We start from the raw sequence: 27,173 nt of genomic DNA, 5'->3' as shown, positions 1-27,173 counted from the left end.
TCTCGGGGAAGGGGTGTGTGAGTAACTACCATAGTTTAAAAAACCAACTTGATTTCAGAAGTTTCAGATTTTTACGGAAGAGCTGTGGAGAGCGCCGATTACTCGGCACCCCGTTCTCTCCGTGAGTGACACGCCATCACAGTTAACGAACCGATAGTGACACACTGTTAGCGAACATCCGCACTTTATTCAGATTCTGGCCCAGGTCCCCCAGGCTGAGGCACTTTCTCAGGCCCCTCGATTCTGAAGCCGTGGGCAGTCGGGAAAGGGCTGGTCAGGACGCGGGGAGGGGGGCGTTTGTCGTGGCCAGGCTGGGGCAGGGGCCTGGCCTCAGTTTTGACACGCTTGCCACAGCCACGCTGGGAGCCCGGCCTCCCCACCTGCTTGCTTCTCCCTCACCGGCCCTGGGGGAACACATCTTCATCTCTGCTCAGGACGCTCAGGGGATATTTTCTGAATTGCCTCCAGGGACCAGCTGTCTTACTACCATTGGTGGCATCGTCTTTCACATCCGAAGTGGTGACTGACTTTTGTGGGCAACGCCATAAGCCATGGGGAGCCAAGCACGGTGCTAGAGGGAGAGCAATCCTCCGGGTCCCGGCTGCCTGCAGCATGGTCCCGTTTCCTGAGCACATGCAGGGAGGCCCTGGAGAAGCAGCCGTCACACCACTGGCAGAAGCAACAGCTACAGCCCCAGAGGGAGCATAGGGGCGTGACCGAGGTCACTCCTCCAGCATGGAAGCCAAGACTGCAGACCTGGGCTCTTCCCACCGCTGCGCCTGTCCTTGAGCTACGACAGCTGTGGGGGGAGGGGTCTCCCTCCCCGCCCCCCACCAGGACAGGTGCCACTGTGCCCTTTCTAGGACTCTTGCCCCCTCACCTTCTGGTGACACCGGCCATGCCTTCCCCATGGGGCCAAGAGACCCCTGCCCCTCTCCTGCCCTCCCAGCAGCCATGCTGATCTCCCCACTACAGGCCTCACCTGTCTCCTCCAAGTTCCCTTCCCAAAGACAAAGACAGGTGTGGACTCGTGTCCTGTCCCTCCTCTCCAGGGTCAGCCACCTGGGGCAGAGTGGAGTCCGGGGCCTGGCACACAGCAGGCGCTCAATGAAGGCTGATGGAATGAATGAGTCGTGGAAACCAAATAAGCTCTGGGGCTTTAGTGGAAGAACACTGCTGTCCTCACCGCCCCGAGCCAACCACAGAGCCCGCACTCCAGCACCGAGCCGAGCCCCGCCACAGGGCAGGAGCACTGTCCCCCCTGCGCCCACCCGCAGCTCTGCGCGTGGGGCCCTCCCTGCCCTCACAAAGGACGCTGGGCCCCCGGCCCCCGCGGCCTGGCCGAGACCACTGAGCACCGGGTGTCGGGACCCTCTCGGAGGAGCGACACGTCTCTGCTGCGTCTCCGCCAGCCCCGCGCAGCCAAGCGGACCGGCCTCGGGACCCTCGCCTCCTCTCTCCGCAGCAGAGCAGAGGCACCGCTCACACCGTGGGCAGCACAGCCGGGGTGGGCCCGCCGCCCTCGGGAGATGCTGGCAAAGAAAGGGCTTCACTGTGTTGACTAGTTGAAAAATACCAAAAGGAGGCTATCACGTGACCTCTGAACACCACTCGGAAGGCACATCTACATCTCTGTGTCCGTCAGCGCCCTGGCCACGGGCACGCCTGCCCGCCACGTGCTGTGACACTTGGGTTATGGCAGCAGGGCTGAGTTGTGGCAGGGACTGGGTGGCCTGGAAGGCCCCAAACACGCTGGCTGGCTCTTCACAAAGTCCACGGGGTGGGGATCCCCGCCACGCTGCTTAGATCACCACGGACAAGCGATGGCCCGGAACACGGGCTGGACTGAACACTGACTAGGCTTCCTTCGACTCTCCAGTGCCAGGAAATAGGACAGCAGCCCCGCTCGGCTCCAGTGGGCGGTGTGGCCATCCTTGCAGACCAGGCCACTCGGATCCTGCCGGGCCGGGCTCTGCCAGCTGCCACACTGTGGAAAACATGAGAGCCAAGCAACAACTATCAAAAGCTGTGTCAGGGCGCCTGGGGGAGCTCAGTCAGTTGAACAGCCAACTCTGGTCATGATCTCGCGGCTCCTGGGTTCCAGCCCCGCGGCGGGCTCTGTGCCGACAGCTCAGAGCCTGGAGTGGAGTGTGCTTAGGATTCTGTCTGTCTCTCTCTGTCCCTCCCCCACTCATGCTCGGTTTCCCTTCAAAAATACAGAAGGCAAAAACTGCAAATGGAAGCTTCAGGAACTAACAGCCGCCTTGAATTCCTTGATGTTTGTCAAACACAGAAGACAGAGAGAGATCCCGGCTCCTACACCGACGTACAAAATGGCTTAGAGTAAGGTGTGGGCCAATGTGCAAAGGGGGCCACTCAGGCCTGGCACCCCGGCCGCCCAGGGCTGCACCCCAGCTCCGGCCTCCGAGTCAGGGGCTCTCTCGGGCCGGCAGGTCCAGCTGCTCTCCCTCCCAGGTCACCTGTTTTTTTTAAGAGACACACAGAAACAGGTGGAAAACGTCTGGCTTTTTTTTTTTTTTTGGAATAACCATTTCTTCTAGAGAAGCATGGCTGACAAAGGCTGTGAGTCTGTCTGGTGCTGGTATTTTCTGGAATGGATCATGGTTGACCCCCCGCCTGCTGTCTACAACGGATCAGCAGACACGTCGGGGACAGAGCTGGGACCTTGCGGCTGGAGGGTCTATGTCTTTCTGAACTTGAGTCTGTAAGCTGTGTGGACGGGCATGGCCCTGGCACGGGGGCCGCTGCACCGCGGCATTTCTGTCCTGACGTCCGGAGAACCCTGTCGGTGAGGTAGAAGACAAAATGCCGATTCCAGAATACTCTCCACGTTGCAGAAACTCCTGGGCGGTTTAAATAAAAAGTATGCTCGCCCGGCCGGTGGTGTCGCTAGAGGCCGGTCTGGGGTGGGGTTGAGAATGTGCAGATGCCGAGAGGACGGTGCCCCCCTCCCCAGTCCCTCGAAGCTGAAAGACCAAACGGAGCCCACACAGAAGACACAGCCGCCGTGGAGGGTGCGGCCTGGCACCCACCCGCCCCAACAGGGGTGGTCCGAGAGACTCACACCCAAGAGGTGACACTACGGAGCTCAACGAGTCGTGGCCGTTTATTAAGAGGCGGAGAAGCTGGAGCGCAGGCATGGGCGGCCCTGGCTGCTGGAAGAGCCAGGCGGGCCCGAGAGGGGTGGCCCATCACGCCGGGCGCCGCTTTCAGTCCCTGCTGACACAGAGGCAGGTCCGACCCGGCCAGCCGGGCCCGCATCCTGAGTCCAGACATCCAGGGCCCAGGTGCCGGACTGGGCTCTGCTGGCCAGCGTCCCTGGGGACGCGCAGGCGCGGCACAGGAGAGAACCTGAGGGAAGTGGCGGCGAGGTAAGCACCAGATGTGGGCGGATCTGCAGCCGCGGGCGGTCGGAGGCGGCACTTCCTGCCCTTTCCGAGGAACCACCGAGCTGACAGGCAAGACCGTGGAGCTGGGCGCTCCACATGGGTGACCTCGTCGGTCCGGGGGCTCACGGCAGCCACTCGAGCTGGGAGCAGGAGCTGGAGAGGGTCCAGGGTGCAGCTGGGCTCTGCTCAAGGAGGAGGAAGAGCGGGGACATCGGCCAGACCAGAGCACCAAGTTGGGGGGGGAGGGCCGAGCACGTCCAGTCTCGGGGTCTCTCGGCGCAGAGGGGCAGCAGCGAGGGCCCGAGAGTCTGCGCCATCATCTAGGCCGAGGTGCCTACCGGGCCTGTGGGTTCAGGGGTGCGGCTGGCTGGGCTCGTGGGCTCCTGGGGGGGTGCTCTGGCCCCGGTCTCCTCGGGCGCAGACAATGCCGGGGACTGCTTCGTGGGCAGGGAGCACTTGGCCAGTCCTTCGCCTGGAGGCGGCTGGGAGAGGCCAGCGTCTGAGTCCATCTGGGGCTGGGGGCCATCGGCTGAAGACGCCGCCCAAGGAGACTGAGGTAGGTCCTTCTGTAAGAGAAGAGGCCACAGTCAGGCGTGGGACGAGGACAGGAAAGCCCGGGGACAGTGGACAGGGGAGGGCAGATGAGTCACCGTCCCCCGAGGGTCCAGCTTCAGACCCAGGAGCCACCTTCCCTTGGGGCCAAGTAGCACCAGCCAGAAGGCGGGACCACAGGCCGGTGACCCAATGCAGAAACGCTGAGCCTTGTTCCCCGGCCTCCTGAACCTTCCAGAACTTTGCCCTGTGGCAAAGCCAGCACTCCTCGGGACTGAGAGCCTCTGAGGACGGTGGGCGATGAAGCCGGGAGCGGGAGCGTTTCCCCGAGGGCCCGCGGGAGGGCCCAAGGCCCTATCATCCGTTACGGTTACGTTATCTGGTTCATCTACCAGGTTAACCTGGGGCCCTACTCCATTCGGCGCCTCTAGGCCAGGGCGGAGAGGGTGCGAGTTTCAACTTCCACAAAACCTGGCACGGTAACACCACACTCAACCAGCAGCGCTCCAGAGGGACACATGTCACACTCAGGAGCTCCTGTAACTGACAAGGCGGGTCCCGGTGTCGCCCACCTCTGTGTGCTACTGACAGGGCAGCAGGCGGCAGAGGCAGCCGCAGCCTTTCCATACCCGCAGGGCGTCAGCTCTGTCCCTGCGCCACTGAAACACGTGCCCTCGTCCCATCGAACGTGCTGCGCTGCACCAAGAGTGGCCTCCGTCCCTCTCCTCTTCTGTCTCAAAAACCAGGAACGGCAAGCCACTGGCCGTGATCCACTCCACGAGGGGGGCGGTGGCGCCACAGGCTGAGCTTGGTTCCTCCACCTGGCCTTGCACAGCTTGTCCCCGGGCCCCCTGCCCTTTCCCCGTCCTGGGCGGACAGCCCCCACCCTGGCAGAGGACCTCGGTGGCTCCCCCAGCTCGGCACTGCGTTCCCAAGGGCTGAAGCAGCCGGAAGCCAGGATCCCGTCACATGGGGTGTTACGGTCCCTCAGGACTGGCACCTTTAGTAAAGGGCTGTTAGCACCATCCTCAAGCCACACCCAGTGGGACGGCACAAGCGCGTCCCCTCTGCTGGGACGGCTCGGACCCTTCAGAGCCACACGGACAGGACACCAAACAGAACCTTCTGGGAACGGGGACAGAGGCCGCGGGGTTTAGTCGTGAAACTAGGAGGTTTTACTCAACTTTAACTCTAGTTAGGGCTTATTGGGTTATTATTTCTCGCACACAGTCATAGCAAACGGGTATTCACCGCAAAGCCGCTGCCCGTCCAGAACATGCCCAGCTCCCTGCGCCAGAGCGCCAGGGCGCAGCTTATCATCAGCGTGCAGGGCACCAGGTAGAGGAGGGCGGGCTGGCCGCGCTGCATGAGGGCCAGCGCCATGAACGTCACCAGGAGGCCGATCCCGTAGGCTGCAGGGAGAGACGGGCGGCGTGTTACCCCCACGGGTGGCCCCGCGGCCCAGCACCCGCCTGCGGCCGGGATGCCGGGACGGGGACCGGAGAGGCGGGGCGCCCGCCACACGGTAGCGCATGGGGCACCCGGGGCAGGCAGGGGGCTTCCTGCCTGCGCACGGATGCGCCTGCGTCTTCCGGCACACACACCCCTGCCCGGTCCCACCGGGCACCAGCGAGAAGGCGGGAATGAGCAAGGCTCCATGGCTGCGCCCCGGGTCTGGAGCCACAGGGGCAGTGAGAGAAAGGCCCGTTAACTGCCTGAGCACCTGTCTGCTCAGCCTCTAGCTAGGAAGAGAATTCTGGAGAAGAGTAACGTCCGCACAAAGTTACAAAAGCAAACATCCGTAACCGAGCTGTGATATCTCAAAAGGCTGTTTCCATTCTCATGAGATACCCGATGGAGCCCCGAGGGGCGAAGGTCCGAATAAATCCCGCCCATCGGTTCCATACGTGAGCGCCAGCATAGAAGGACGCGCGTTTGCGCACGCACACACACGTACTTGCACACACAGTCACGCACGCACACGCTGCTGAGCCCGAGGGCCGGCGTGCAGGCGCTCTTTGCGCTAATCCTGCAGCGGTAAACCCGCAACCGTCTCCTCGAGGAGTTAGGCTACAGTAACCTCCTCCGAGATCGCGGCTCGCTCGGCGGTCCTCACCTCCGGGGAGAGCTGTGCGTCACTTACCGGCGGTCCATGGGAGCGGGCTGCGGCTGCGGAGGAGAAAGGCGCCCGCTGCCCGCAAGGTCCGCAGGCTCGACAAGGAACCACACACACAACCCGGCCAAGCGGCTCACACACACAAAGCCCTTGCAACGGTACCCGAAGGATGAGTGTGGTGTGTAAAGCCCAAGGGAAGGTTTAGGGCCAGCAAAGGGGACGAGGGGGCGTGCCTGCAGCCGTAGGAACCGGGGTGGGAAGACCCAGACGACCCCAAGGTACGCCTGGAAGGCCAGCCCCGGTCGTCCTGGTGCTACCAGGGGCATTTACAGGGCCTCGCCTCTGCCGGGGTGGGCTGCCGGGGCCTGTGCACGCGGCCCACGACGCGGGGGAGGGAGTCATCAGGCAGCCCCTCCCCCAGCCTGGCTCCCCCATGGCGGGGGACATGCATGCACATAGACAGGCGCCATCGGGCAGGCTCGCTGCTCCTCCGGAAGGGCTGACCAGAGGTGAGCAGTCCGGCCGGTCTGGAAAACTCTCAAAGCAATCGGGCTCCACAGGACAGGTCGGTTCTGTAGCAACGGCTTTGGTGACCAAAGAAACAAGTGGGGGACAAGGACAGAACGGAAGGACAGACGGGTACAAGGAGGACGCTTACCCACGGTGCAGGCTACAAAGTAGACCCTGGACGATTGCACTTGGATGTCGAACCTGTGGCAGTAGGCCACGAGCAGCCCTGCGGGGGGAAGGCGCGTGGGCCCGGCGGTGTCCCGTGTGACGGTCGTCCCTGCTTTCCGACGGGCCCCAGCGGCCAGCCCGCCACCCAGGGGGCAAACCCCGCCTGCTCCGCTCGGGCTCCGCCCACTGGACACCCCCCGGGCCACCCGCCTCGCACCCCAATACCTGGCACCAGGATGTCCCCAAAGCCCAGGAGGGAGAAGGGCCGGTCACACAGGGCCAGCGGCGAGGCGTTCAGTCGGGGCACCTTCAGGACCATGGGGAGCTGGGGGGAGCAGGAAGTGCCGTGTCCGGGGGGCCGCGCGCGCCCAGCACTCTTCTCCGGGCAGCGCCCCGGCCGGGGGCCCCCTACGTACCTTCTCATGGGTGGCCGAGTCCGAGGGCCCGGTTGCCACCTCCACCATGATGCTGTTCCCACTCTAACAAAGGGGGGGGGTGTCAGAGAAGGGGCACGGGGACAGGGGATGCAGCGGCAGGGCAGGGCAGGGGCGCCCACCTTGGTCAGAAAGGGCGTGATGAACACAAAGAAGACGTCGTAGACAAAGAGCACCAGCAGCAGCAGCGTGCAGGCCTGGGGAGAGGACGTCCTGAGGGGCCGCGCTCAGAGGGTCCCCGGCGCACACCCCCACCTCCCCCCACAAGGCTCAGCCGTGCCCACGGGACAAAGCAGCTAGGGGCAAATCTGAGCAAATCCAGTCCCATCCCCTGGAGCCACGGGAGACCCAGGACAGCACGTGAGTCAGGCCACGGTTCTGAGTGATGGAAAAGCTGGAAGGCAGGTGGCTCCAGCGACACGCATTCTGTGACCGGCGCTGTGTCTTTGGGGCGGTGACGCCCCTTCTTCACGTCTTCCCGTGAACTTCTCGGTCCTGCCTACGGGGCCTGCGCTGGCGCTGCCACCCCCGTTTGCCTGTGTGTGCACGGCTCACCAGCAGCAAGTTGACCGGCACTGCCACGGTGGCCGCCTCGGGAAGGGCCCCGCCCTGCGGCCGCCTTGCGGCCCCAAGCGCCAAGCTGTCACTGGCGTGGCCGCCACACTGGGAGGCGATCCTGCGGCTGATCCTTAAGCCCTGACACCAGAGAGGTGGCGGGACGGAGGCACAAAGAACATGCTGTCCACGGGGGACCCGGGACACCCTGGGCGGACACGGGGGCGGGCCGGCCTGCAGCCGCCCTGAGGACACAGCCCCCTCCCATCCGGCGGCCCCACCCCCTTGGGACCCTCACCTTGAAAGTGGGGAGGCGGATGGTTTTCAACATGTAGAGGCAGAAGGCGACGCCCAGTGCGTCCTGAAGGATCCAGGCCCACCTGGGGAGCAGAGTGGTGGTCACCCGCTGGGGCAGGGGCTCCACCAAGGGCTATGACCCGGAGGGTCGCTCCCTCCTTGGCCACCTTGGCTCCCAGCTTGTGCAAGCTGTCCGTTCCCAGCCCGACCCCATGCTGTGAAGACACAGGCACAGGACGAAGGCTGGAGGGGAGGCGGGGGGAGTGAGGCAGGAATGGGTGCACACGCTCAGGGGCTGTCTCTCTTGGGTGGTGGCGTTCACCCCCACATCACGGGACAGGGCGGGGGGATGGGGTGGGGACACCGTGCAACTATTGGACTCTATTGGACTCAGGTTTGCTTCAAAACTATTTTTTATGTGATTTAGCAAAGCCAAATGCTCGCCAGCCAGGTTCTACACCAAATCTCTTGGTCCCGGAAATGGGGGCTCAGGGACTGCAAGGTGGCGGCGGGGGGGGGGGGGGGCGGGTAAGACTGTCACCCCAGCAGCTGCAGGGAGCTCCCCCCCCACACACACACACACAAGCCACCCCGCCCGGTCCACAGGCTCGCCCGCACTGGGGCGGCAAGGAGGCCGTGGCCCAGGTTACTCATCAGACCGGGATGAAAACATCTCCCGGCCGGGGCAGCCGCAAAGAACAAAGAGGAGGCTTGCGGGCGGCCAGTGGGCGCCCAGACGCAGAGGGAACTGGGCCTGTTCTAATTTTAAAGAACAGAGCGAGTCTTGTGGCTCGAATCTAACCGTGAGAGCTCGTGTTCCCTTTGTGTACAAAGGACTCAAAATATTTTCACGTTTTCCTTCTGCCCAATTAGAGCTGTCGTGGCTCCAAACGGCAGTGCGGCCAAGAGCGGTTAGCCGCCCCAGAAAAGGCTCGGAGGGAGCGCCAGGTGGTGTCAGGGGCCGGCGGCCAGGGCCTCCCTGCACCAGCGGGCGCCCCGGAGGACACGCGCTCGCTCGGGGCGCCCGGGGCCAGGAGCCTTTGCGGGAACCATATCCACATTCCAATCACAGCTCACGTGGCAGCCGATAAACCCAGTGACACCGGACGCGGGCGGCACCTGGCCGCCACACAGCCCGGCTCGCGGTCGCGGGGAGACGAGCACAGAGAGCATCTGAGGACAGCCCGCGGTGGGGGGCACTCACTGGTCCTCGTTCCGGAAGACACCCCACACCACGCTGACGGCCAAGCAGAGCAGCGCCAGGAGCAGCATGCTGACCCGAGGCCGCTTGTGAAAGTAGGGCAGGCTGTTGTCGGGGACCCTGGGGGCGGGGGGGGGGGGGGGGGCACAGCTGTCAGGGCCAGTTGTTCCTCACCTCCACCCAGCACCCAGAGGGTCACTTCCACCACCCCTGCCCCAAACCCTGGGCCCCGCATCCTTACGGGGCCTCCTGCTGCCCCCGCCTCCATTCCCTATCGAACTCTGCCCTGACCTCTTAATTGACTTCTAGAAGGGAGGCCCCCCAGGTCCAGGGCAGACAGAGCAGGGGTTGGCACGTGGGGGTGGGCAGACCCGAGCCAGCGCCGAGCCGGCCCTGCCCTCGTTCAAACCTCTCAGCGCTCGGCCACTGGCCCCTGGCAGCCGAGAGCCCCAGGGGCCCGGACCAGCAGCGCGTTCGGCCACACGGCCCTGCCCTGCCGCCCCTGCCCTGGACCCACATGCATCCACGTTGCCCTGCTTCAGCCCCGGTGTCGACACTGGGCCTGACCCAGAACGGGATGTAGGGAGAGAGGCCGGGGAACCACCACCCACCTCCCTGCTCTGCCCTACTCCTGAGGCCGCGAGCCCCAGCCCGCACTGAGCGAGCACGCGTGGCCTGCCCACGCCACGCCAGACTGGCTGGGGCCACGGGACAGGGAGGGGGTCCTCGGCACCACTGAAGCAGAGCTTGGAGCTCCGGGGGCCAGGAGACAGGAGACCACCGGGGACAGGCCGAGGAAAGGCGGCAAGGTGGGACCTCAGTGAGCAGCGCCGGGGGTGCAGGGCCGGGCAGGGGCCTCCCGCGGGGGGGCGCTTACCGACATCTGCCAAACGGCAGCCTCTGGACCAGTGGAGACAGGCAGCTGTAGAGGCCCGTGGAGGAGGACAGGCAGAAGATCCCTATGATCACATAGACTGCGGGGCGGGGCGAGCATTGAGGGCCGGGGGCCGCCTGGGTCTCCCACCCCGCCCCCCGCCCGAGAAAGGGCTCCAGGTGTCCGTGCACCCTAGCTGGGTGGCCGGCACCTGGTAATGAGAGGGACGGTCCCCCGAGCAGAGGTCCCCTCCTTCGGGCCGGCGACGGCGGCCCGCGTTCGCCCCACCGCCGACTTCTCCAGCGGAACCCCGCAAGCAGGTGGCCGGGGGACCCGAGACCGGCGAGTGGGGGTACGGGCCTCAGCGCAGAGCCCCTCTGGTGAGCCGGGGGCGCACCGAGCTGGTCGTAGAAGTAGTACAGCAACACCAGCATGGAGCAGCACATGACCACGAAGACGCAGATCATGACGGGCGTCACGTCCACGGCCTCGTCCTCCTGCTTCTCGGGCCCGTCGTCCCGCTTGTGTTTCACGTACCTTCTTGGGAGGCACAGCGGGGTCAGGGGCACCCCGCCGGCCGGCACAGGAACAGGGAGGGGCGGGCAGGGGCAGCAGGACGCAGGGGTCCACGGGGCTGAGGGGACGCCCATCACACATCCCTGCCGTCCCTTCGACGAGAAAGCCGGACCCCGCCCCGGGGACCTCGCGAGACCGCGCGGCGAGGGGCTGCCAGTTGGGCCCCAGCCCCGGGAGCCAAGCTGTGACGGCCGCTTTTGACGGAGAGTGGTGCGATGCCCTCGGCCAGTGCTAGGACCGCCCGCGGAGCCCAACCCGGCACTGACCACGTCACGGGCTTCCCTGGGCGGCCAGGGAGAGGTCTCCCTGGGACACTCACTTCCTCACGTCCCGGCTCCCGGCCCAGTAGCCCCCGAGGGCGACGGTGCCGACGGCCATGACGAAGATGATGACCATGTTGTAGTCCAGCATGGGCTCGTTGGGGGCATACAGCGCTGCCCTCACCGATCGGCCAAAACTCTGCCTCGGGGAAGGCACCAGAGCTCAAGGCGGGGGCTGCCGTCCCGTCCCCTCGGCCACCCAGAGAGCCCAGCCCAGCCCACGCGTGGAGCCGGGGCCCGGGGAGAGCCTTCGCCTGCCACTCCCACCCCAGAGAAGTCAACTGTCGGAACAAGTGTCACACGACGTCCGGTGAAGGGGCCCACACGCGTGCGGGGACACGAATCCTAAACCTAGATGCGTGTGCGCGTGCAGGGGCGGGGATGTCGCCCCGGGAAGCATGTAGGAGGCCGACAATGGTTCCCTTGGGGGAGCTGTGAGGCTGCAATCAGTATCAAGACATGTCCTGCAAATTGCTAGAAGCTTCCACAAAGATTGGACATTTCCATTTTAATTGTGTCTGGAAGCTCGCCTGTTCTGGAACCGACAACTCCCCCGATGGTGGGTGCACACAGGCCTCTGGTCAGACGGGGCCATGTGTGGGCAGGGAGAGCCAAGCTCAGGGTCTCTGGCGTGTGGGCGGGGCCGGCCAGTCTGGCCCGGAAGCCAGTGTCCGGCTGCCGCTCGGCACAGAGGCCCCGGAGCCTGGGCGCTCTGACCGCTGGGGCCAGCGTCTCCGTTCCCACGGGTCAGTGTCACCACCAGCCCCGGGTGGGCGGCCTCACTCGTGGGTCCCTGCCCGCCCCTGCCCGCCAGATACTCACGGCCTGGCAACAGCCGCAGACCGGAGGACGTGGGAAACACCTACCTTGAAAATGTCCAGCATGTCTTTGTAGCTGAGCAGGGCCACGGGAATGCCGATCTCCTCGTACTGTGTCTTGTTGCCTCCTGGAGGGACCTGGGGGCCGAGAGGAGGGTGTGGCGGGAGGGGGGCCCTTGGCTTCCCAAGGGCGAGGCGGCCTGAAGAGCTAGCCCTCCCGGAGGCAGCTTAGGCCGGGGTGGGTGTGTGTGGGGGGGTGTCTGCCCCTCCCCACCGGGGGAGGAAAAGCTCTCCTTCCGTGTTCAAGCCTCGGGGTCAGGTTGCTCAGGTGTCACTCTGCCCTGGGGGTGGGGGGGGGGGCCCTGCCTGGGGGAGAGGCAGGCGCGTGGGATGTGGGCCCATGCCAGCTGCTCCTCAGAAGGTACCCCCCAAGCTCTGCCCCAAGGCCTTGTAGAGCGAGATGGGATCGGTCTCCCCAGAGCCCCCGCGACTGCTCAGGAACAGCTCCCCCTCCAAGAGACACGGGTCCGCAGCCACGGTCAGCAAACCAAACCCCGGTCTCGAGGCCCCGGGGCCCTACCAGCGTCTCCCTGCTGACGATGAGCAGACCGCGCGCCCCGCCGCCCTGGGCCAGCCGCACTTTCTCGTAGAAGGTGCAGTTTCCCCGCGCCACCAGCGGGATCTGGTTGCTGAAGCCTTTGGCCGGGAGGTCAGGCGGAGAGCAGAGCACAGAGGCCGTCCAGTCCCGCAGCTGCAGGAGGGACTGGGGAAGGGGGCGTTGACACCACCTGATCTAGAAAAGTCAGTGGGGGGCCGCACGCACACACACGTCCACACGCCTGAGCGCGAGGCCAACGGGAGGGGCAGGGGGTGGCGTGCGCTCAGAGAAAAGCCCCCAGAAACCTTCCCAGCCTCCACTGCAAACGGAACACGGGCTGGGCAGGCGGGAGCCGTGGCCTCGGCAGTTGAGAATCACCCACAAGCCCATCCAGCACGTGTAGGGTGGCCAGCGCCCCCGGCAGGGGCTGTGCCTCAATACCACCTGAACGTCCTTTTGTTTCTGACCAAGGAAACCAAGCCCCAGAGAGGTGATGGGGCCCCTCTACGGTCGTCTGAGACCCCAGCAGCCCCTCACATTGGTTTCCCAGCTGAGGCCCTTCCTCTGTCCTCCGGCTGGTTCCCCGCAGGGTGAGACTTGTAGCCGTCCCCTCAGACAGCAGGGTGGGGAGCGGAGGGTGGCAGCCAGCAACACAGACCTGACCCCAAGTCAGGAGGGGGCACCCCAGAGCACTCCGGGCCTGCAGGGCCCCAGAGGGGACGCCCCAGTGGGTACTCACCGCTTTGCTCAGGTCGTGGGGCAGGTGGGCCCACTGTGGGTTGTAGAGAATGCAGTAGTCCTTGCCTCTGGGGCCCCCTGACTCGGAGACAACGTGCACCATGCCGTACTCACAGGCCACCTGGGGTGACAGGGCGGTAAGTCAGAGAGCTCAGCACCGGGGCTTGACAAGGAGGACAACCCCCACCCCCCAGCTCAGGGTTTGGGCTGGTTTCTTCCCTGGACAGGACAGATGGGACGCCGCCATCCACATCTTATGGCAGAGAAACAAGGCAGGGACAAGCTTCTCGAGGGAGACCTGGGTGCTGGCCGTGGCCGTGGCTCTCACGGCTGGGACAGCACCACGTCACGGGGCCCTCCAAGGATCGATGGGACGGGGAGAATGAAACCCCCACGGCTCCGTCACGAGGGGGACATGGGGAGCCAGCGGGTCTGTCCAGGGGCTCCAGGCAGAGGCCGGGAGCACAGGGCCAGGCAGGAGGCCTGGAGGAGCTTTTCTGCACCCCAGCAGGTTTGGGGATTGCCCCTGACCTTGGAAACCAGGCTCCTGGAAAATCTGGCCACTGACCAGCGAGGCCAGCTGGGTCCAGGCCCTGGTGCCAACTTTCCAGGGGGGGCGTCAGACCCAGTGATGTGACCGGCCAGTGGGATCCGGTCAGTGGGATCCTGGGAGCCAGTGGGATCCCAGGTCAGGACTGAACCCCTTGCCCTGGGGCGTGGCTGGGAACTGCCAGACTTCGCCACAGAGGAGGGTCGTGCTGACATCATCATCAGGGCACGCACAGTTGTCCCTGCCAGAGCCTGCCTCCCCACACACCTAACCCTAACTCCACACGGCCCCGGCTCCCCAGAAGGAGGGAGGAGGAGGGAGGGGAAGGGCCACCCCCAGAGGGTCAGGAGGACCCAGCAAGTTTCGTCTGAACTCAAAGCAAGGCACAGGGGCAGATCCGCGTCCTCGGAGCACTAGACGGCCCTCGAGGGCAGTGGGGTGGCTGGGGGCCTGGGACAGAAGAGGCCGACAGCCCTCTTTTCTGCTGGACGCCAGCTTAATCTATGTGACAATTCTATCACACAAAGGTGTCCCCGCTCCCTGTCTCCATCCCTCCCTGGAGCCGCTGCCTGGCTGTCAGGTGGACTTGATTCGCAAGACCTCTCCCGCCTCCTCCCCTACACTGGCCTGGGGCAGGGGCGCAGAGCGTGACCTCTGTCCCTCAGGAGGGCTTTGTCACCAGCGGGCCACGCGGCATGTGACGCCCAGGTCTTGGCTGCTCTGCTGGCCGGTAGGCTTGCTCCAAGTCTGAGTAGCTCCCCAGGGTCTGCTGAGAGGGGAGGGGGTCTCAGGAGAGACCCCCTGTGCGAGGTGCCAGGAGGCTGAGTCCAGCCACCACACCCAGGGGGCCCTGCGCCCGCCTGACCCCCGAATCCTGCCGTGCGCACCTAGGGCTCCTGGGGCCCCCGTGTCTCTAGCTCGTGCTCCCCGTGGGCTGCAAACACCTCAAGGCCGAGATGGAAAACTCACTCCTTGGTACCCCAAGAATCTGCCAAGGAGACACACGTGCACCGGCGGGCCAGACACACACCTCACCGTCGGGGCCGAGGGTCCTGATGGCTCACGGCTCCCAACACCAGGGCTGGGGCCCTGACGGGCTTTCATCCGGCCAGAGCCTCGGTGGGAACACAGCAAGGCCCCGGCTGTTCCGGGAGCTTCTCACCCGGGCCCTGGTCACTTGTGGCGGCGGGAGCGTGGACCGACCCCCGGGCCTCCCAAACCCGCAACCTGGAGGCCAACAGGAGGCACTGGGTGTCCACCCTGCGCTTCTCCGAGGCACCCGGCCGCCTCTCTTCCAGCTGGCATCTCCACTCTGACGTTTCCGTCCGCCGCCTTGAGCCAGGGACCCAAGGCCACGCGGACTGCTGGGTGTGCTCTGTGAAGCCGTGCTTGACACGGCACCCAGCTCTAAGAACCCGGGCTCGTGGCAACAGGGCCAGGGGCTGCCCGAGGCTGACCGGAGGTCTAGCATCTCGCTAAGGCTGTGTCCTTCCCCGACCTGCCCTGGCCAACCTCCGCTCACCTCAGTCCCTCCACCAGAGACAGAACTTCCTAACTCCTAATTGCCCCTTCTTCCAGATTCTTCCCACCAGACTGTCCCCCAAGGGCATCCCTCACCCTGGCTGAGGCCCCGCGTACTGTGCCTGGCCGTCTGCTCTTTCCAATGGGCCACCCCGCGTTCAGGACCCCAGCACCTCCTCACCGTGGGCCACTATGGAGCACATCCGATCCCCAACCCACCGGCCTCCTGCGCCCCATGTTCCGTGCTCCTGAATACGTTTCATTGGAGCGCGGCCACCCGCTCCTGTGCGCAGGGCCTCCGGCTGCTCTCAGTGACCACGGCAGAGCCGGGCAGTGGCTACACAGACCACGTGGCCCACAAAGCCAGAAATATTCACCATCTGGGCCTCTGCGGGACACCTTTGCTGACCCCTGATCTGTGGGACCCAGGTTGTTGGAGAAAAATGTCACGTGTGTAAAGGGGGAACGAGTAGAAGCTTCTAGAAAGGTCACTGCAGAGCACAGACCTCCGTCCCCACACTTGGCACAAGCAGCCTCCTGCTAAATCAACCGGCGCTTCCGTCGGATGCCCGCCTAGTCTCCTCCCCCACGGAGTTACAGGAACCAGAAGATGTTCCTCAAAAGGACCCCATATGCTACAAGTGGTGCTTGGCCAGTCCCGGTCTGGGATAACGGACAGGCCGCCTCCCGACGTGTCACGGCCACCAAGTAGGTTCAGGAATGGCGAGGGAGACCGTGACTCAGGGGGACCGCGAATGCATTCCACATCAGGGGGTCTGAGAAGAGCCAATGCGTCCAGGCCAGAAGCAGCCTCCCCTCTAAGACTTGGTAGGTCTTAGGAGGAGAGGGGGCAGAAATAAGAACCCAGGGAGCTTGGAGACGCTGACGCAGAGGAGGGGTGGTGACAGGTGGAGGAGGGACAGAGGGGACAGATGGAAAAGAGGGGACAGATGGAGAAGAGGGGACAGGTGGAGAAGAGGGGACAGGTGGAGGAGTGAGGACAGATGGAGAAGAGGGGACAGGTGGAGGAGGGGCAGAGGGGACAGATGGAAAAGAGGGGACAAGTGGAGAAGAGGGGACAGGTGGAGAAGAGGGGACAGGTAGAGGAGGGGACAGGTGGAGGAGTGAGGACAGATGGAGAAGAGGGGACAGGTGGAGGAGGGGCAGAAGGGACAGATGGAGGAGGGGTGAAGACAGGTGGAGAAGAGGGGACAGGTGGAGGAGGGGACAGGTGGAGGAGGGACAGAGGGGACAGATGGAGAAGAGGGGACAGGTGGAGAAGAGGGGACAGGTGGAGAAGAGGGGACAGGTGGAGGAGTGAGGACAGATGGAGAAGAGGGGACAGGTGGAGGAGGGGCAGAGGGGACAGATGGAGGAGGGGTGAAGACGTGGAGAAGAGGGGACAGGTGGAGGAGGGCCTGGGCCGATAAAGGAGAGGAAGACAGGTGCAGGAGGAGCAGAGGGGACAGGTGGGGAGGGGGGGCCACTAGAGGAGGGGAGACAGGTGGAGGAGGGGGAAGGGAGTACCGGGGCGGGGAGGGAACCAACTTTGCTCCGGGTCTGTTACTGGCCTTGACAGTACACTTCCGGTAGCCACTGGGGGAGATGTGTCTATCTGGGGAATCCCCCAGCCAGGGTCACAAAATGGTAGCAAATGAATTCAGGGCTGTCGGCAAGCAGCCTCCTACCCAGTGGAAAGCTAGTCTTCTTCCCAGGCGGCAGGACCCAAACTTCTAGAGAGAGCCACACCCGCACGCCACAAGGCCGTCCGCCCCGTCTGTCTCACGGCCAACAGACCCCCCGACCGGGCCGTGTTCCGCGAAGCGCACGCACAAAGCTCTCCGCGGCTGGCGCGCAGGTCCAAGGTCCCGCCCGGGAGAGAGCCCGAACGCCCCAGCACCGGGAGCACTGCCCTCCTCGGTCCGCCCAGGAGGCCGCGGCGAAGCCTGCCCTTTACCCTCGGCCGCCAGCCACGCCCACCGCTGCCCCTCCCCCTGCCCTCCCGCCGAGCCTCCTTCAAGTGCATCCGAAGGGCCTCCTTGGGGGTGTCCTCTTTCTCAGGGCGTGAGCATGATATCATCCTACACGCCAAAGTGGCCTCTTCACCTTCTCAAAATAAAACATCAGCTCTCACACCTCCACCCCTGTTCAAGCTCCTCCCATCACCGGCAACACCCTCCCTCTGCCTTGAGACCTAGCAAACTTTTTTTTTTTTAATGTGAAGTTACTTACTTATTTAATTTTGTATTATTTACTTACTACAATTTTTATTTTTATTATAAAATAACTATATTATGAGATAGTATGAAATACGTACTCAGCTCAACTCACTGTATTTTTTTATTGTTTACTTTTGAAAGAGAGACCGAGTGTGAGCAGGGGAGGGGCAGAGAGAGAGGGAGACACAGAATCCGAAACAGGCTCCAGGCTCTGTCAGCACAGAGCCCGACCTGGGGCTCGAACTCACGAACTGTGAGATCATGACCTGAGCCCAAGCTAGACGCTTAACCAACTGAGCCACCCAGACGCCCCTCAACTCACTTTAATATTTTGTCACGTTTGCTTCGGCTTTTAATTTCCCCGTTTTTTTTTAAATAACATATTTATTTTTAATTTGCATCCAAGTTAGTTAGCATATAGTGCAATGATTGCAGTAGAATTCAGTGATTCATCCCCTACGTATAACACTGAGTGCTCATCCCAACAAGTGTCCTCCTTAATGCCCCTTGCCCATTGAGCGCATCCCCCCACCCGCAACCCCTCCAGCAGCCCTCAGTTTGTTCTCTATCTTTTAAGAGTCTCTTGGGGTGCCTGAGTGGCTCAGTTGGTTAAGCGTCTGACTTGGGCCCAGGTCATGATCTCACGGTTCTTAAGTTCGAACCCCACGTCAGGCTCTGCGCAGACAGCTCAGAGCCTGGAGCCTCAGATCCTGTGTCTCTCTCTCTGCCCCACCCCGCTTCTACTCTGTCTCTGTCTCAAAAATAAACATTAAAAAAAAAAAGTCTTATATTTTGTCCCCCTCCCTGTATTTACATTATTTTTGCTTCCCTTCCACGCGTGAAGTCACATATTTGTCTTTCTCTCACTAATTTCACTTAGCATAATACACTCTAGTTCTATCCACACTGTTGCAAATGGCAAGCTTTCATTCTTCTTGATTGCCGAGTAATACTCCATTGTATGTATATACCACATCTTCTTTATTCATTCATCCGTCAATGAACATTTGGGCTCTTTCCACACTTCAGCTATTGTTGATAGGGCTGCTATAAACATAGGGGTGCAAGTGTCCCCTCGAAACAGCACACCTGTATCCCGTGGATAAATGCCTAGTAGTGCAATTGCTGGGTTGTAGGGTAGTTCTGTTTTTCGCTTTTTGAGGAAGCTCCAGACTGTTTTCCAGAGTGGCTGTCTCCCACCAGCAGTGCAAAAGAGATCCTCTTTCTCTGCATCCTCGCCAACATCTGTGTTGCCTGAGTTGTTAGTGTGAGACATTCTGACAGGTGCGAGGTGGTATCTCCTTGTGGTTTTGATTTGTATTTCCCTGACGATGAGTGACGTGGAGCATTTTTTCATGTGTCGGTTGGCCATCTGGTTGTCTTCTTTGGAGAAGTGTCTGTTCAGGTCTTTTGCCCATGGATTATTTGTTTTTTGGGTGTTGAGTTTGAGAAGTTCTTTGTAGATTTTGGATACTAACCCTTTATCTGATATGTCATTTGCAAATATCTTTTCCCATTCCGTCAGCTGCCTTTCAGTTTTCCTGATTGTTTCCTTCACTATGCAGAAGCTTTTTATTTGGATGAGGTCCCAGTAGTTCATTTTTGCTTTTGTTTCCCTTGCCTCTGGAGACGTGTTGAGTAAGAAGGTGCTGCAGCCGAGGTCAAAGAGGTTTTTGCCTGCTTTCTCCTCAGATTTTGATGGCTTCCTGTCTTACGTTTAGGTCTGTCATCCATGTTGAGTTTATTTTTGTGTCTGGTGTAAGAAAGTGGTCCAGGTTCATTTTACTGCATGTCGCTGCCCAGTTTTCCCAGCACCACTTGCTGAAGAGACTGTCTTTATTCCATTGGATATTCTTTCCTGCTTTGTCAAAGGTTAGTCGGCCATACGTCTGTGGGTCCATTTCTGGGTTCTCTGTTCTGTTCCATTGATCTGAGTGTCTGTTCTTGTGCCAGTACCATACTGTCTTGATGACTACAGCTTTGTAAGACAGCTTGAAGTCTGGGATTGTGATGCCTCCAGCCTTAGTTTTCTTTTTTAGGATTGCGTTGGCTATTCGGGGTCTCTTCTGGTTCCGTACAAATTGTAGGATTGTTTGTTCTAGCTCCATGAAGAATGCTGGGGTAATGCATTCAATGCTAGGCAATGCATTGAATGTGTAGATTGCTTTCGGTAGTTAGCGACATTTTAACAATATTTGTTCTTCCTATCCAGGAGCATGGACTTTTTTTTTTTTTTTTTTGGTGTGTGTGTGTGTGTGTGTGTGTGTGTGTGTGTGTGTGAGAGAGAGAGAGAGAGAGAGAGAGAAAGAGACAGAGAGAGAGAGAGAGAGACCTGGCAAACTCTTATCCACCCTTCAGAACACCCTTTAGGTGCCTCTGCTTCTGAAAAGCCTCCCCAAGCAAACCAGGTCACTCTCTCCATGGTGCTCCCATTGCCCTTTGTCCACTTCTCACTTTGTTCTCCTTCAAAATGTCTGGAGAGCTCAAAGTCCCTGCCCTCAGCTTGCTCAGACAAGGAAATGAGTGAGCAGCATCGGGAGGAGTGCTGGGGGCTGGGGAGGGGGCGTCCCAGAGAGCGTCTCTGGGGAGGAGGGAAGAACAAGCAAGCTGAGACCACGAGGATGACCAGGGGCATCCCAGGGAAACGGGGAAGACCAGAGAACTGAGTGCCCTCCGCAAATAGAAAAGGAGAGGAAGTTTCTTCCCAAGCAGCCAAACCACAGAGGCCTCCCAAATGCACTGAAAGCCGTGGGAAGGCTCTCATCTGGATGCCACGAGACCGGACACACTTTCAAAGAGGTCACTCCTGCTGTGTCCAGGATGGATTGGAGAATGCGGGAGACGAAAGTGACCACAGAGAGAACACTGGCCACCAGGAGATACGTGGAGGTGGTGGGCTGGAGTGGATACATCAAGGTTAATGGCTGTGGGTGCAGGGCTGTAGGGACACCATTCCCTGAACTGCATAACCCAGGGGAGAGAGGACTTGAAAATAAAAAAGGCGCTTATGATAATGTACGTCAGCCAGCTCATGGCAGGTCCCCCACTCCCCGGGGAGACCCTTCACTTAAGTGCCCAAGAAGATGCACGCCGCACGTAAATCACCCCATGCATCATCTCGCTCAATCCTCGCTGTGCTCCTCTCTTCCTTTTGCAGAAGAGCAACAGACGGCCAAAGAGGGGACCTCCTTTGCCCAAGGTCACGGGACAAAATGCAGGGCGGCGATTCGACCCCACTCCCAGGATGGGCCCCTTGCCCCTTCCGGACACAGTCAGGCACTGGGGCCGCGTTGGACGGCTCACCGCAACCACGGGGGTAGGCGCTAACAACGCGCGCAAGGGGAAACTGAGGCTCGGCGAGGGGCAGCCCCCTGCCCAAGGCCACGGGGCCAGGCAGCGGCGTCCCCGGCGGCGGTTGGAGACCTCGAGACAGAGCAGGGCCTGAGGAGGTAAGGGAATTCCCAGACTTCAGACCCCGGCACAGCTGAGTGACGCTGCAGCTGGGGAAGGCTCCAAGGCAGGAAAGAGAGGCTGGCCGGGGACAGGCCCGCAAGGTCACGGCCGAGTTCCGGGCCTGCGGGCCACCCGCGCTGGAGGCGCGCAAACCCGAGGCGGGCCCCCAGGCCAGACCAGTCGGGGCTTGCGCGGGGCCGGGGCAGAGGGCCCGGGTGCCGCAGCCGGCGGGGCCGGCGGGGCCGACGCAGCCTCACCTGGGCCGCAAGGAGCAGGAAGGCCGCCGCGAGCCGCGCCAGCGCCGCCGCCGCCGCCGCCGCCGCCATGTCAGCCGGTCCGCAGGCGTCGGCAGATGTTTCCCAGCAACGCCCCGTCGCTCCTGGGCGCGCCTGCGCCCTGTGTGCTCCGCGCCTGCGCGCGAGGGCAGGGTCAAAGGGCGCGGCGGCAGCGCCTGCGCCGAGCGGCGCGGTGCGGCAAGATGGCGGTGAGCGCGCGGCAGGGCCGGCTGGGCGGGCGGCGTGGGACCCGTCGGCGCTCTGCGCCTCACGCGCTCTGCTTCCCCTGCAGGACAAAGAGAAGAAGAAAAAAGAGAGCATCTTGGACTTATCTAAGTACATCGACAAGACGATCCGGGTGAAGTTTCAGGGAGGCCGCGAAGGTGAGAGCCCGCCGCCCCCACGCCCTAAACGGTTTAGGGTGAGTGACGGCCGAGGCGAGAATGGTGGCTGATGCCTGGGCACCGCTTTGAGCACTTTGCTCGGATAACTCGAACCAGCCTTCTAACGTGGGGAAATTGAGGCACGGGAACGGGTCCCGACCACCTAGAGGCACAGAGTTGCAGCCGGGACTGGGATTCCCGGCTTGCCTCCTGTGCGGTGCTCTCCCTCCGAGCCCGTCCGGGGCAGCGGTCGCAGCCCCTCGCCGATCCCCCTACACCAGGTTCCTCAGGCGCCGCACCGGTGACATTGGGGCCACATGGTTTTCGGTTATGAGGGCTGCGCTGGGCACCCTGGGGTGTTGAGCAGCACCCCTAGATGCCACCAGGTGCCGGGAGCATCCCTTCGTTTTGACAAGCAAGCCAGACATCTCCCCGGTGGAGACCACTGCCCCTACCTACAGTCGATCTCTAAGAATGGGCCACGGAGACCCGTTAGAAACCGGTTGAATCTCCGTGTTTGCTGCTCAGTTCTTCCAGGCTCCGCGCTGGCTTAGGGTAAAGGACAGCCTTTTGTACCTCTCAGTGGCACGTGGAGCCCTCAACCACCACAGGGACGTGAGGTATACGCTGCCTTTGCCTGGAGTGCTCCTACCAGGCCAGCTTGTTACCCGTGTTAAAGCACAGACCTCAGCTGAGGGAGTTCTAACGATCTGTTGGCTTTCTTCAACAATCCGTGAGTCAGGCAGCGACCCATCATCTAGCAGATGGAAGGGCGCGGAGAGGCTGTACCGAACAGAAGGTTTTTTTGTAGGCGGGAGGGTGCAGGAACAGACAGAGAGTGGATTGTTTCAGGGGAGGTCACCTTCCTTTGGGGGATGGCTGGGGGTCCACCGGGAAGATGGCCTCACTTGGTGCTGGCCGGGAAGTTCCAGACTGACTGGTTGGCGTTACGTTCCTGGGGGAGCCGAAACTGTCTCCGTGTGGTGGTGTCCAAGTGGACATGGTCTGTTTAACTCCAGGTTAACCTCAGAGTCCTTTTCCTGCTCTCAGCTCAAGGTTCTTGCTCCGGGAAGCCTTCCCTGAGTCTCCTCCCCAGGCCATGCCCCTTGGGTGTGAGCTCCTGGTATCACCTGTCACAGCCCCCAGCTTTGTGCGTGTGAACACGCTGATGACCTCTGCATCTTCCCCCTGGAACCTAGTACGGAGAGGGCAGGAGCGAGGCCCGGTGTCACTCATGCGTGTAGGCAGTGTGGCCTAGGTATGGTGGCTGCCCGGCCTAGCCTCTGGGTTCTAGAGCCAGACGGCGTGGCTTCAAGCCCCGGCTTCTTCATTTGTCACACAAAGCTGTTTCTCCACCTCCTCGGCGGGCGGCAGCGGGGAAGGAGCAAAGGGTCACGGGGGTGCTTTGCATCGTTCCTGACACCAGTGAGCAGTTGAACCAACGTTTCATTCGCTCAGCTGCCTCTTTGGCCTTCAGTTGATCTCATGAGACAGCGAGCCAGATCCCTTCTCACGGATGATCAGGTGGCGTCAGCAGGGTTTTAAAACACGGCGCGTGATGGGGCGCCTGGGTGGCTCAGTCGGTTAAGCGGCCGACTTCGGCTCAGGTCATGATCTCGAGGTCCGTGAGTTCAAGCCCCGCGTCAGGCTCTGTGCTGACGGCTCAGAGCCTGGAGCCTGTTTCGGATTCTGTGTCTCCCTCTCTCTCTGACCCTCCCCCGTTCATGCTGTCTCTCCCTGTCTCAAAAATAAGTAAATGTTAAAAATAATAATAATAAAACACAGCGCATGCAAGTGTGCGTAGCCGGCAGCAGAGAGAATTTGAACCCGAATAGACGTCTGCCCCATCCGCACCATGCTGGCTCTCGGACTTACGAACGAGATGCAGCTCTTGTTTTTTGGGGTGTCCGTCCTGGTTTTCCGCCCTCCATAGCAAACGGCCACCAGTTCAGCAGCTTGGGCAACACGAATTTATCACCTCGTGGTGTGCGTCCGGAGTCTGGGTGCCCTGGGCCCAAGGTCTCTCACAGGCTGCGGTCAAGGGGGGACTTAGAGCCTCTTACCTCAGGCCCAGGGCCTTCCTCCAAGCCTGCTGGTTGCTGGTAGAACCCAGTTCCTCATGGCTGCAGGACTGGAGTCCCCGTGTTCTGCTGCGGGTGTCCAGGACACTTGGCTCACCGAGGCTGCCCGCCAGCCGTTGCCCCAGGACTCTGTCCACAGCGGGGCAGTTTGCTCCTTCCAGGCCAGCAGGGAAACCTCTCCCACACTTCCAGTTTTTTTCTTGCAGAAAATTCCTGTTCCCTTCACAGCTCATCCAGTCAGGTCAGGCCAACCCAGCGTAAAGTGTCTTTAGATGGACCAGAGGTCCACCGACTTGGGGACTCTCGTCACAGCTACAGAATCCTTCTTCCTTATCGTCAAAATAACCTAATCGCGTTACGAGTAGGCACCCCACCGGCACTCACAGCACCCCCCCACACACACTTGAGGGGAGGGGCTGCCCACAGTGGTCACCAGGGAGGGGACATTAGTTCCATTTTAGAACCCCACTCGCGCCGCATGAAGGAGGGTAGACCCACGGGTGCCGGTCCCCTGCTCCAGGTCCGTGCCACATGCCCGTATGTTATTGCCATCCGTGCTGTTCACGACCCCGTCGGGGACATCCTCGTAATCTGTTTTGCAGGGCAGGGACAGGCAGGGAGAGAGGAAGCACAGAGCCAGGGGCTCAAGCCCAGGAAGTCTGAGGCTGGCAGATATTTTCTGTAAAAGGCCAGAGAGGAAGTACTTTAAGCTTTGCGAGCCAGAGGACCCCGGTCACAATTCTGCAGCGTGAAAGCAGCCATAGACAGTACGTGGCCAAGCGAATGTGGCTGGGTGCCAGCGAAGGTCCGCGCGAAACACAGCAGGCTGGATTTGGTCCGCGGGCCGCAGTTTGCAGACCCCCGCCCTATGCCACATGGGGCTGGCTGCTGGTCGTGCCCGAGCCCGTTCTCTGTGTGGACGCTACAGCTGCGTGCTCTAGTGACGCGGGGGGACACGTGCTTCTGCCAGCCGTGCCTGGGACAGGGAGGCCTGAAAATGGGAGGAGTGAGGCAGGAGGGGCAGGGGGCGTTCAGGGCACATCATACAGCTCCTTCCTGTGGCTGAAGAGTCCTACTCTATCCGAGGCTCGCCATTGCTTGCTTTTGTATGGCTCGTGAATTACCTGAAATTCACATTTCTGTGTTGTAAGTGAGGTTTCGCTGTGGCACAGCCACACCTGAACGTCTACTTGTGGTCTGGCTGCTTTCGCCCCAGGAGGGCAGAGTGGAGTCGTTGCCATGGGGACCATGTAGCCCGCGTGGTTGAGATGTGCAGATGTGCGCCGGCCGGCCCTTTGCTGAAGACATTTGCCAACAACGCTATGGGGGGGGGGGGTGGTGAGAGTCATCCTCACTGCTCCCCTTCTGGAGCCCCCTCACTTTCCCCTTGGTCCCTGATCCCTCCCGCCCCGGAGAGGCCGCTCCCACATCAGCCCCTTCCTGGGGGGGGGCCCCCATCTCCGTGTACTGCCTCCCAGGCGCCGTGTGCTCCTGTCCCTGGAACGACTGTTTGTTTTACACTTTTCCGTTTCTCTTCTCGGTGATTCCTACAAGCCAGCGGCATCCTGAAAGGGTTCGACCCACTCCTCAATCTCGTACTTGATGGTACCGTCGAATACATGAGAGGTGAGCACAGCCACGGGCCTCGGAAGCTCCTCGCCAGGCCTGAATTTTTCACTGCTCCAAACCCACCAACCTGCCCCTGAATGAAGGACACGGTCCTTGTGAACCAGGTAGCTGGTCTCCCCCGTCTCCTGTGTCCTCAAGTGGACTCTCTGCTGCTAACAGGGGGTCCTGTTCCCCTGATTCCCTGCCCCGGTCCTGGTCGCCAAGGTCCCCAACCCTCCATCAGGCCAGCACCTGCCCATCGGCTGGCTAGTTCTCCAGCTCAGCCTGCCTGAAACCTTAAGGGGATACCCAGACCTAGGAGGGAGGCAGGGTCCTGCCCCCCGGGCACTGTCGCTGTTACCCTGGTGAAAATTAGCAGGGACGCCAAGGGGCCTTTGTGCGGAAGCTTGGTCTCGGCAGAATGGCCGCCACCAGGCCTGTCGCTTTGCCCTCGTTTTCTGTCCTCCTGCCGGCTCCGCCCAAGCTGGAATCCCGGAGGCAGGATGATTTTCTTCCTTTGTGAAAGGACAGCCCCACCGCATGGGTCCAGTGGGAAAACCCTGCACTCGGAAGCAGGCCAGGCACCCGGCTGCACGCTGTTATTCCACACGGAGCCTGCTCCTCGCGGGGCCGGACTCGCCCGTGGCAGGAGTCCGTGCCCTCTTGTCTCAGCCCCAGAACAGTGGTTACCCCCTGGTCTCTGACGCACTGGGCCACTGGGCCCTCCCCTGACATTGTGCAAAAGCAGAGTAAAGGTTCGGTTGCTGTCTATTCCACGGGGTCCCTCTCATCCCACCGTTAACTGCCCGCTGACATGGGGCGGACGGTGCCCCCACGCGGCTTCTGAGATTTTGCAGGAGCCAGGAGTCCCAGACCGATTTTTATTCCAGCTGCTCATCGCAGCGTGGTCCCTGGACCTCTGCTGACTCAGGTGCCAGGGTCCCCAGTGAGCTTCGTGAGCCAGCGTCCCCCAGGCTGTGTTGTCCTTGGAGGAGGAGGGCAGGTACAGGTCTGTTGCCAGACCTCTTCCTGGCCCTCGTGGTCCGTGGTTCACCCAGGCACAAGGGCTGTGTGTCTGGGCTTGAGGAGTGAGGGTGAGGCACCTGGCCTGCACCCAGGCCGCCAGGTCCCCTTGGATTTGGGTCCTCAGAGCCGCCACCCCCACCCCCGCCACCTGGCATGCGGCCTTCCCATCAGGCCGGGATGCCGCCTCCGGGCCGCCTCACGCCCGCCCTCCTTCTTGCTCTGCAGACCCCGACGACCAGTACAAGCTCACAGAGGACACCCGGCAGCTGGGCCTGGTGGTGTGCAGAGGCACGTCTGTGGTGCTCATCTGCCCGCAGGACGGCATGGAGGCCATCCCCAACCCCTTCATCCAGCAGCAGGACGCCTAGCGGGCTCGGAGGGCCCGGGACACAGCCTCCCGAGGACTCGGAGCTGCCCCTCCCGCATCACGCGCCACCGCAGGAATGGGGTTTCCTTCTTGTATAGGTTTTGTTTTTGTTTTCTTAATAAAATTGCAAACCTCAAGTGTCCGGGAGCCCCAGCATCTTGCTTCTAGCCTTGGCTTTCTGGCCAAACCGGCTCCCGGGGATTCAGTCCGGCCCCCCCGCCCCGGGTTGTCAGGCGCTGACCGCGGTCGTGCTGGCACTGGCGGGTTCAGAGAGGACCGGGCACACGCTGTGCGAGCCGAGGGACAGGGACGCGGGAGGCAGGAGCCCCCTGCAGCTCTATAGCAGGTGCAGCGCCCCCAGGCCCGCCTGCGGTCCCAGGAGGGTGGACGGGCACACACCTCCGTGGGAAGGCCCCGGCGGCCCGTCCCTGCCTCTGCTGTGTTGCTCCAGTGCTGCCTCATGCCAGCCAGCGTGGTCCCCGAAAACCAGGGCCTTCTGGGCCATGCTGGTCATGCTGCTGCC

At 61.9% G+C, this 27,173-nt stretch overlaps 2 protein-coding genes across 14 annotated transcripts; one reads left to right on the top strand and one right to left on the bottom strand.

Moving 5' to 3' along the window:
- Positions 1–166: 166 nt before the first annotated feature.
- On the bottom strand, positions 167–21,275 carry SPPL2B (signal peptide peptidase like 2B). 13 transcript variants are annotated; one of them, XM_045491352.1, is made up of 15 exons: positions 21,168–21,275; positions 13,169–13,288; positions 12,412–12,624; positions 11,880–11,969; positions 11,013–11,152; positions 10,515–10,657; positions 10,121–10,217; positions 9,247–9,363; positions 8,044–8,125; positions 7,313–7,387; positions 7,173–7,235; positions 6,982–7,081; positions 6,737–6,814; positions 5,214–5,374; positions 167–3,976 (listed from the first exon to the last, which is right to left on the bottom strand). In XM_045491352.1, exons 1-15 carry the CDS (start codon positions 21,234–21,236, stop codon positions 3,731–3,733), a joined length of 1,794 nt encoding a protein of 597 aa, XP_045347308.1. In that variant the 5' UTR covers positions 21,237–21,275; the 3' UTR covers positions 167–3,730. The 13 variants fall into 13 exon arrangements, with proteins under 13 accessions (XP_045347308.1, XP_045347309.1, XP_045347310.1 ...); XM_045491353.1 differs by having other exon boundaries at positions 12,412–12,594; XM_045491354.1 differs by having other exon boundaries at positions 10,515–10,654; positions 12,412–12,594.
- LSM7 (LSM7 homolog, U6 small nuclear RNA and mRNA degradation associated) lies at positions 21,263–26,787 on the top strand. Its single transcript, XM_045491363.1, has 4 exons — positions 21,263–21,394; positions 21,478–21,568; positions 25,204–25,275; positions 26,509–26,787. Exons 1-4 carry the CDS (start codon positions 21,263–21,265, stop codon positions 26,649–26,651), a joined length of 438 nt encoding a protein of 145 aa, XP_045347319.1. The 3' UTR covers positions 26,652–26,787.
- The last annotated feature ends 386 nt before the right edge of the window (positions 26,788–27,173 follow it).

Source organism: Leopardus geoffroyi, chromosome A2 (genome assembly GCF_018350155.1).
Source record: "Leopardus geoffroyi isolate Oge1 chromosome A2, O.geoffroyi_Oge1_pat1.0, whole genome shotgun sequence".
Taxonomy (NCBI): Eukaryota; Metazoa; Chordata; class Mammalia; order Carnivora; family Felidae; genus Leopardus; species Leopardus geoffroyi.
The sequence above is the reverse complement of the archived record's forward strand: the minus strand, read 5'-3'. Positions and strand labels throughout refer to the sequence as shown.